Source organism: Panthera uncia, chromosome B1 (assembly GCF_023721935.1).
Source record: "Panthera uncia isolate 11264 chromosome B1, Puncia_PCG_1.0, whole genome shotgun sequence".
Classification (NCBI taxonomy): domain Eukaryota; kingdom Metazoa; phylum Chordata; class Mammalia; order Carnivora; family Felidae; genus Panthera; species Panthera uncia.
In genome coordinates, this window is record NC_064811.1 from 161,875,926 (window position 1) to 161,886,370 (window position 10,445).

The window sequence follows — 10,445 nt, forward strand, 5'->3', positions numbered from 1 at the left end:
AAACTGTTTCATTAAGTAACTGGAAACATATCTTCTGTGGTATAATACATTCTGTTTATATATGACAAATGGTCAAAACTAGAATTTGCTAAAATTTAGCACATTGAAATAATTCCGTGTAATTCCTATATGCTTCCCCAGATTCTCATTATTTATGTGGCTTATCTTAGCAATAGAAGCACAGCAGTTTGTGGGTAAAAAGGTTTTCCTGCTGGAGTGTACTGGCACTTGGCACATTTCTTTCATGTATACTTTGTATGGTTTCAGGTTATGCATATTTTATGCCAGAGTCAATATAGGTGGTTCTTGGTGTATCTTATGTGCAATTTTGTTAAAATTCTGAACAGCCTAGACTTTTATCCCCTAATGTTCTCCTTATTGATGTTTGAAACTATTGTTTGAGCAGAACTAACTGGAAGAGGAAGAAGCCTGTAAAGCAGCACTAATGGAATGTTCCGTGACAATGAAAATGTTTTTTATGTCCATATGGCTTTTACCTTGAAATGTGGTATACGAGCATGACTGAGGAACTGAATTTTTAATTAAATTAAATTAAGTTTTATTATTAAATTTTTAAAATGTTTACTTACTTTGACAGAGAGCGAGAGAGAGAAAGCATGAGCAGGGGAGGGGCAGAGAGACAGGGAGAGAGGGAGAATCCCAGCAGGCTCTGTGCTGTTAGCTGTCAGCATGGAGCCTGATGCGGGGCTCAAACTCATGAACCATGAGTGAGATCATGACCTGAGCCAAAATCAAGAGTCGGATGCTTAACTGACCGAGCCACCCAGACATCCCATGTTTTATTCTTTTTTAAAATGTTTATTTATTTTGAGAGAGAGAGAGAGGAAGGGAGCGAGCACACATGAGTGGGGGAGGAACAGAGAGAGGGAGGGAGAGAGAGAATCCCAAGCAGGCTCCGTGTTACCAGCACAGAGCCTGATGTGGGGCTTGATTCCACGAACTGCGAGATCATGACCTGATGAGCCGAAATCAAGAATACGATGCTCAACCGACTGAGCCACCTAGGCACCCCTAAATTTCATTTAATTTTAAATAATTTAAATTTAATTTCAAATAGGCTCATGAGGCTAGTGGCTCCCATATTGGATGGTGCAGGTCTAAAGCATATACATTTTGGTGATTTCATATTTAGAAACACTGCTTTATACTTATCTCTGTTGCACTTTATGGTTCACAGTGGGTACTTTTACATACGTTCATTTAATCCCTGCGTTTGCTCTTGAGGTAAGTCTATGCCTGTGGGAGCAGCCTTGGATAGGGTTCAGAGCGCACACCTGGGTCCACACCACCTGGGTCTGAACCGCATTCCACCACTTTCTAGCTGGGTAGCCTCCAGCACATCCATCCTTCTGTGCTCCAGCAGCATCTACCTCATGACGGTGTTGAGAGGATTAAATAAGCTAATTTATGTACAATTCTAAGAACTGGCATATAGAAAACATTCATAAATTTTAGCTTAATTACAGATTATTATGAATATTTTCTTATCCTTTTATGCTTTCAGAAGTTATTTCCTAATTTCAGGGAGTTTTTATGCAAAGTCCAGATTGTACTGTTTCTAAAGTGTTTCTCTGCCTCTAGTTCCACCCTGCCCCCTTCTGTACTGCTGCCAGAATGGGCCATCTGGCAGGCCATCAGAGCTTGTCCCTTGTTACTAGTTTTTTGGAGGTGGGAGGGGGGGTAGGGGAATGACTTTCCTCAGCTCCCTCTCACCTATGGGAGAAAGCCTGTGCCTCACAGAGAGACCCACAAGCCCACCTGTCTACCATCTTCCCGCCCATCCCAACCCTCTAGCCTTTGACAATTACCTGCAGCTCAGGGACACATGCTCTTTCAGCCATTTGACATGCTTCTGTGCATGCTGTTCCATTCTGCCCAGATGCCCTTCCTGCTCTGCAGTCGTAGCCTCAACCTGATGGCACTTCCTCTCTGGCATTTCCTCCACTCCTGAGTTGTCCCCTGTGCCTTGGTGTCTAGTTGTCTAGGGCAGGGGTGACGTTCCATCCCTCTTGGTAATCCCAGCATCTAGCAGTGTGCTTGGCAGACAAGTGATTAGGACAGTGGATGAACATGAAATACAAATACACCTTAAGCAGGTCTCTTGGTCATCTGTGTTTTCCTCTCCAGGCAGGAAAAATACTCTTGTATTACAAGGACCAGACCAAAGACATACTGATCAGATTCACTGCCTGGTGTTGTTTTCTAGTAAGTAACCTATGTTCCTCATTGAAATTCCTTCCACACGTATATTTCAAAGAAATAAAATGTTTAGCAGCAACGGATAGCAGCTATCACCACATCACAGTAGCTGTGTTCTTCACTAGAGTAATGGAGAGAAACAAATCTTTATACCTAAACTCTCAGGTTAATTTTCTTAGCCTAATGTCTTTATAAATAAGAGTGTTTGCTGTCAACCAGCTGGCCAGGAATGCCTGAGGAAGTGGTGTGGGTTCTGGTGGGGAGCCAGACCAGAAAGACCAGGCAGACAGCACATTTCCAAAGGTCCGCTTCCAGATCTCCAGGTGGCAGAGTTGAAAGTTTGGCTGTTTGTTTTATCCCTCTTGTTTCCTCTCTAATTTATCAATTACTTTACCTTCAACTCAGAAGAATGCTTTGGAGATGTTTTTAAGAATATTTTTTTGAGAATATCTTTAGCTATGCATCTTGAAAATATTTTTCCAGTTAAAAGAATAAAATATAAAACACAATTTTCAGCCCTCCTTAAGCAATTAATGTATTTTCCAGTTTTGAAACACAGTGGTTTTTTGGAGATAATATAAAAAACTAACGTTCTCCCTCCTCCCCCCCCCCCCCCCCCCCCCCCCCCCTCCGGGGCTTATTTCTATTGCTTTGACGAAAATTTCTGAAAATGAAGGCTTTATTCCAATAAACAAAAATCTGTGGTAGGTACAGAAAACCATGTCATTTTCATGTGGGTTGGTCCTGCTGATACTGGATGCGTTCCTCGGGAGCCTGAAACACCCCGTTCACCTCATAGGTCCATTTCCTATGTCACCACACTGAGCTCCTTTGCCTTCTTCATCCTGCTTATCCTGTACCCTATTGTGGACGTGAAGGGACTGTGGACAGGGACCCCGTTCTTCTACCCAGGTAAGTCACCCAGAGTTGATGATGGCGACCAAGTGGGTCAGCCCAGAGATGCTGAGCACGCCCAGTACTACGTCCCTGGGCCCCCGGCCTCAGTGGCAGATTTCCAAGATGCAGGCTGAGGGAGAAAGCAGCCGGGGCCACACTGTCCCAGGCCACGTGCAGGACGTCCTTGGCCTGTACTGATGCCGTCCACCCATTTTATCTGTTTAGATTGTGGGGGCATAACCAAGCTCCACTTGTTTCTTCAGGAAATGCCGAGTTACGGAGCATCAGAAACCATCCAGGGCATATTAGCCAGCTTCTGATGCTTCAGCAATGGGGCCATGCTTGCCTTCTGAGTGTAAATATACTACCTTACAGATTACGCATAAGAAATATCAAGAGATAAACAGAATGGTTTCCATGCAGTTCTACTTGAAGACTCACTTTAGCCCTTTGATTCTTATAATAGTTACATTTTTCTAACCCTAGAAAATAGAAGTTCATAATTTTGGCTCTCCTGGCAGATTTAGTATTCATGGGTTACATTGTCATAAATATTTTCTATTTTTGATCGAGCTTACATGTAATAGTATCTAAGATACACATCATGTATTTTTGGCAGTAGCCAATAATGTAGGTGCAAGCTTTTTGGTTTTTTTCACTGAACCCAAGTCAAATTTCCAGAATTAAGTAGATGATCAGATGTGGCTCAGGAAAGCCTTACCTTGTGCATCTCTCCTCCAGGAATGAATTCTATTCTGGTGTACGTTGGCCACGAGGTGTTTGAGAACTACTTCCCCTTCCAGTGGAAGCTGGGGGACAACCAGTCACACAAAGAGCATCTAACTCAGAACATAGTCGCCTCTGCACTTTGGGTGCTCATTGCCTACATTCTCTATAAAAAGAAGGTTTTTTGGAAAATCTGACAGCTCCCACCCAGATGTGTTGCTGGCAGACTCTAGTGGGCCTGGGGGATGTGTTGAAGCAGCCTTTATTAGAGGGAACCATTAATTAAAAATCGATAGGATGTGTGTTTCCAGATGATGGGGAAGAACCCGATGTACTCTGGCTGGTTTACTGTGACACAGCTGTTCATCAGAACCCTGCCTGGATGTTTGGGACTTCTGTATTTGCAATGGAGTTGTCTTTTTTTCTCCATCTTCTATGTAAATGTATTTAGAACCTCATTCTGAGGATTTCTCATATAACTTTCCAACAGGGAATTACCGTGGGCATTTTGCGTCTGTGACGGATAAAACAACGTAAAGTCTAATTTGTATTGACCTTGTTTTCCTGCAAACGGCCTTTCCACATGCACACGTGCCAACCAAGAATACCATCATTTCTGTTGCGGCTGACTGTGAGGCTTATCGAATATGAGGTGTAGTAATGTAGCCTAATATTTTCTGGTTAAGTGCACTTTAATATTTCAAGAGAGAGTAATTTCCTTTTCAGCTCTGCAAGGCATTGCTGGTCCAAAAAATGCCTTTCTATCAGAAGCCATTCTCTCCTGTTCCCCACTTGAAAAAGAAGTTAAAATATAAATGTGTTATTCCCAGTCACTCTTGCTCCTAGTTCCCTACTTACGTACCTGTTTGTCTGTCTGTCTACCCATCTATCTGTCTTTCTGTGTGTCAGATGGTAGCTGGCACCCAGGGTACAGTCGTGGCAGAGAGAAAACACACTGTCTTGCTTGTGGTGCCAGTTCCACCATCCTTGCCATGTGAGATGCCAGCAAGTCTTGTGGCCTCTCAGGGCCTCGGTTTCCTCATTTGTGAAATGAGGGAGAAAGTGATGACCTCTCTGGTCCCTTCCAGCTCTTAGGCTCAGTGAGGCAGGATACATCGATCATTTTTCTGAAATCCTTAGGAAAATAATTTTATTACAGAAAACTTCAAAATAAGTGATAATGAAAAGGTTAAAAAACTCTCATTGGAGTAAATCTTTTCAGAATGACCCTCCACAGTGGAGGCAAGCAACTTTCCTGCTTGGAATCCTAACACCGAAGACATGGTTTCTCAGGAGTGAAGACAGGAGAGCACGCAAAGGGAAACAGCACGTTTCATATGATGCATCATCATGCTTCTGACTTTTCTGGGAGAGTTCCGTATAGAAGGAAAGGTGGAACAGGTTGTACTTCGCGTGGTGACCCGGGGCCACCTCCACGGGGCTGTGGCTGTTGCCACTGACAGACGGCTGTCTGGCTGGTGTTCCAGCTTGGACCTCTACCCCGGACCCTCAACTCCACTGTAACGGCCCACTGGACCCTCCACCTGGACGCCCGCCAGCACCCATCCTCCCTTCTTCCCGCCTCTCTTCCCACATTCAGACTTTTCATCTGGATTTTCCTAGCTCGTGGATGGGTCTCTTTGTCTCTAGGTATGAAACTCCGTCACATTTCACCCCCCTTTACCTCCTTTATCTCCGTTTTCCATATTTAGCCATTCTCCTCTCTTGTCACTTCCATCCCATCTTCCATCCGAAAAGCCTGCATTCTCACTGTGGCTGCCTTGTTACTCTAATCCGGGCTCTTGTAATCATTTGTTTTTAAACCTCTTTTTATATATTTTGAGAAAGGGAGAGACAGCATGTGAGCGGGGGAGGGGCAGAGAGAGAGGGAGACACAGAATCTGAAGCAGGCTCCAGGCTCTGAGCTGTCAGCACAGAGCCCCATGTGGGGCTCAAACCCATGAACCTCAAGATCATGACCTGAGCTGAAGTTGGACATTTAACCGATTGAGCCACCCAGTTGCCCCTATAATTATTTTTAAACGGGCCTCCTCCTTCAGCCCTTCCCTCTGTAAAGTCGCTATCCATTGCCTCTAAATTAAGCTTTATAAAGCAGAGCTTGAGTAAGATCACCTCTGCAACAGCTTTGCCTGGCATTATGTATAGAACCACCCTCAGGGGAGCCCACACAGCTTCCAGACACATCTTCCAGCCACCTGTCCCATGCCGGGCCCACCCTCCTCCTCCCCCCTCAGCACTTAGCACCTCCCGCTTCTGACTTTGGAGTCTTCTGGTTTATTTTTTTCCCCTTAATTTGCTCCCGTGTACACCTGACCTGTAGACCCCCTACTTCTAAGGCAACTTCTCTAATCTCATATTTTCATCCAAAAGTAGTATTTTCTTCCTCTCATAATACTCTACTGGGATCAGTCCCATGGCATTTTATTGCTTTCTGCCTCGTATGATGGTTCCTTGTGTACATGTCTAATTTCCCGCACTAGACTGTGAGCTTAAGGGCAAGAATTATGTCTTGTTCATCTGCGTATTCCTCCTGGTGCAAACACAGTGCCTCGTACTTAGGCGCTAAATAAACATTTATTAAAGCAAAGCAATGGTGGTGGTTTTTTTGACAGTATTTTAAATGCTGATAAAATGAGTGTGTGTGGTGTGCCCCATGAAAATGTTCATGGAGCTAATGCGTACAGGGACAGATACTGAGGAAAGCTGCCGCTCCCCTTCTCTTGCAGTGAGCCACCACACATGGTCACGGTGTGTCATCATCCCAAATCGCAGCAAGCAGAGCTAGTTGGGCCTCTCCAGATGAGTTATCCAGAAGCATTTCTTGAATGGGGGAGTATTTCAGGGGGTATGGAACCGGAAGGACCAGGTAGTCCTGATTCAGCCTGCTTGCAAGGAAAACTTACCTCACGGAAGGCCTGAGGTGGGCTGGCTCCTGCACACTTCCCGGAGCTCAGCCAGCTCACTTCACTGTGAGGGAAGTCACAGCATGACTCCTAAGATACCTGACGCCTTGCTATTGTCAAGCCAAGGTGGTTTTCCCTCTGGTAAGCATTAACATTATGACTGAAGGGGGTTCCTGGAGAAATGGTAAACTCTGTATTTGCCTCAGTTATTTGTCAATGGGCTGCAGGTTATGATGACATTTAATTTTACCTGTCATTTCCTTCTTGCCTTTGTTCCCCACATCACTATGGAGGGGTGATGTTGAGGCTCCAGGAAACTGAGTCGATAGGTTTCTGGAGGTGGCTGTTGATAAAATTGCCTTTTAAATCTTGTAATTTACCAAGCAAGATACTTGTAAATTGGGACTCATGTCCTGTAAGACTGTGATCCCTATCAGTTGGCCATTTGTTTTCTTTCCTCTCCTTTGTCCTGGGGCAGCCAGAAGTGCCTGAGGAGTTATCACACACATCCCACCTGGCAGGGGAGACGGGGCAGTGTGCTAGCCTGCACTTTGTCCTTAGCCCACCCCTTGCTCCCTCATTATCTAATTGTGTGTGTCAAGACACTGCCGTTGGCAAAAGATGCCATTATCTTGCTGGCTTTCCTTTGCCTGCAAAGAATTCCATCCAAAGTGCGGGCTGTGAGGACAGCTGGCCTCACTCCCAGCTAGTGGTGAGCACAAGGCTTCCCAGTGTCCCATTACCATTTTGGGTTCTGGTGGAATTCTGTCCTATTGGAGCTTTCTGTATAGAAATCAGTTCTGTGGGTTTGTTATGCCCAGAATTCGTGATCCCCAAATACCTCCAGGGAGCCGAGACTGATGTAAAAGCAAAAGAGCCTTTATTCGAGCTAGCTCGAGCTCAATCCCCTACCTGCACCGACTCAGCAGTGAGATACCAGGGAGAGAGCTCGAGTTTCAAAAGGACAAAGGTTTTATTGGGGCCTAGGGGCAGTTGGTGAGGTAATGGCTATGGCCTCAGCCGATTGGCTGGGGAAGGGTCCGAGTCCTGTTAGGCAGGTGAGGCGGGGGTTACTCAAGGGGAGGAGGTGTAGTCAAGGTGAAGGACACAGAACAAGATGGAGTCGGCAGGCGTAGGCCCGCCCTTTCAGGTTTCCCACCTTTTATGGCTGTTCTTATATTTGCTGTGGTTTGTAGCCATGCCCTTCTACTTCGATACAGGAGGTAGTTTTCCTTCTGATATTTAATTGAACTCCAAAGGTGGTTCAGCTTGTGAACTGGTCCCTTCGTCTAGCCAAATCCGGCCTGTGTCAGCTCTGCGCAGGTACAGTTTGTATCAGTTTAACATATCCCAGGTGATGCCCGTCCCAGGTCAAAGAGAAAGCCAGCTAATGAGCTGAGGGCAGACTAATACTACTGCAGTAGGGGCTGGTGTGAACTGAAATCGTTTCCTGGAAAAAAAGGCTGGAGACGTTAAAGGCTGGGTGTGCGGGAAAGCCACCGAGGGCGTGATGGGGTCGGTGTGACTGTCTGGATTTGAGTTGGTGCTTCTTGTGATGGGAGGTGGTGGTGCCAAGTGCAAAGTGCCCGCCTAAGTGAGGGCCTTTTTCTCCTGGATATTTACATTTCAGAGACAGCTCTGGGTGGTAGTTTTACATCTCAAAGGGCAGCGGAAGGATTTATAATTGCCAGCTTTCTAAAAATAACTGCCCTGGGGTGGGGGGTTGTTCAGAGACCTATCTGCTCACCATATTTTGGCTGGAACATGTTTTGGCTGCAGCTTTCTCAGGCAGGCATTTTAAGGGGGGCCTACGTCACCCTGGGTCCATGGACTTATGGACCAGCTGCTAGAAGCTGTCCTGGAGTTGGGTTTGGATGGGTCCTCATGTGCCAGAGGTCTGCAGCCTCCTCCTGGCCCCTGCCTTGTCTGCAAACTTGATCTGAGTTTCCGTTTTACTCTATGGCGTTTCCCCTGCAATTCTTCACACAGGAGGGGCACCACTGAATTATAAAAGATGATTGGTTCTTTTTTATACCTACACATTTGGGTATCAGAAAGTCTTGTTTTCATGTATACTGCCCCCAAACACTGATCTGAGTAAGGATTATAAAACCAAAAGGTAAGAGTGTTTAATTTGAAAGCTGTTTTGGGTCCAACACACTCCTCGATAAAAACAGGATGGTTTATATATTTGTAATCAACATATTAAATTGGCAAAAACTTTTAAAACGAGCTGGGGGAATATTTTCTGAAAGCAGATGTCTATTAAACCACTTTACTGATTTTAATACAGTTGACCTGTAGCAGGATTCTTGCACAGGGAGTCGTGACACAGAAGTTTTTCTTTCCAGGAAGCAACTTTATTCCTGCCAGCACCATTCAGTTGGGTTCCTACCCAAAGAACTGAGTCCCGAACACCACATGGCATAGTTTTTATGTATTTTTTACTTCTTTGTCTCCCATATTTGGTAACACAAAAACATGTAGTCTGATTAAGTGGTCTCATGTTACAAGGTCCTGAGGGATGTGGTCAAGTAATAGAATAGCAAGGTTGTCTTGAGGTTTTTTTTTTTTCTTCTTTAGGGAGGGGACCCTAGCACAGACCCCTGAACAACAAAGGTTTGAAAAGCATGGGTCCATTTATACATGGGCTTTTTACAGCACAGTACTGTAAATGTATTTTTTTATGATTTCCTTAACATTTTCTTTAGCCTCTTTTAAGTTTATCTTAGAGAGCGAGAGAGAGCGCATGCAAGCAAGGGTGAACAGGGGAAGGGCAGAGAGAGAGGGAGAGAAAGAATCCCAAGCAGGCTCCCAGATGCAGGGCTTGAACTCACGAACCATGAGATTATGACCTGGGCTGAAATCAAGAGTCAGACGCTTAACAGACTGAGCCACCCAGGCGCCCCTCTAGCATACTTTAAGAATATAGTATGTAGTACATATAATATACAAAATATTATGCTAACGGTTTATGTTATCAGTAAGGCTTCTAGTCGACAGTAGGCTATTAGATAAGTTTTGGAGGAGTCAAAAGTTGTATGTGGATTTCGACTGTGCAGTGAGTGGGGGGCATGCCAGCACCCTCAGGGGCCCCCTACATCGATCAAGGGTCAACTGTGTATCTAAAATTTTTAATGCACATAACTGAATAACTTCTTAGCCTTTCATTCTTAGCCCCTAGAAACAATATTTGTCTGATGTTTACCTGACATACTTCAGGACAGCAAAAGAAGGAGATAAACCTGAGAGCTAACACTTGCCGAGCACTTGGGACAGTTGTTCATCCACAGATTTCACAAGAGGTAACACTTCTTCACAGCTGTGAGGGGAGTGCCTGAGGCACAGAGTTAGCCTGTCCCAGAGTGGGGGGTGGGGGGGTTGGGGAAGGGCAGGAAAGGGCTGGGAGTCAGGGGCTAGGTGGAAGGGAGGAGGTGCCTCGCCCCCCCACTGGCTGCTCCTTCACTGGAAGTTTACTCAGGTTCATTTTGGCACAAAAGTTTTCGGTATTAAAACTTCCTGAATGAAAAGGTCTGAAAAGTATTTTGATATGTAATACCTACCAAAGCCTAACTACGGAAAAGAAAACCTTGAGGTCATGAATACTATCCCTTTAAGTAAAGTACACTCTTGTTCAGAATCTCACAAGAACTGAAATAAATTTTTAAAAGCCCCAAA

The 10,445-nt window shown here is 45.1% G+C and overlaps 1 protein-coding gene across 2 annotated transcripts in view; it reads left to right on the forward strand.

Moving 5' to 3' along the window:
* The window catches only part of HGSNAT (heparan-alpha-glucosaminide N-acetyltransferase), a 52,769-nt gene extending 46,318 nt beyond the window's left edge, over positions 1 to 6,451 (forward strand). For both annotated transcript variants that reach the window (XM_049632463.1, XM_049632464.1), the window contains exons 15-18: positions 2,149 to 2,226; positions 2,854 to 2,924; positions 3,020 to 3,132; positions 3,859 to 6,451. In XM_049632463.1, coding sequence (XP_049488420.1) covers positions 2,149 to 2,226; positions 2,854 to 2,924; positions 3,020 to 3,132; positions 3,859 to 4,040 — 444 coding nt within the window. In that variant the 3' untranslated portion in view covers positions 4,041 to 6,451. The remainder of the gene's footprint in view (positions 1 to 2,148; positions 2,227 to 2,853; positions 2,925 to 3,019; positions 3,133 to 3,858) is intronic.
* The last annotated feature ends 3,994 nt before the right edge of the window (positions 6,452 to 10,445 follow it).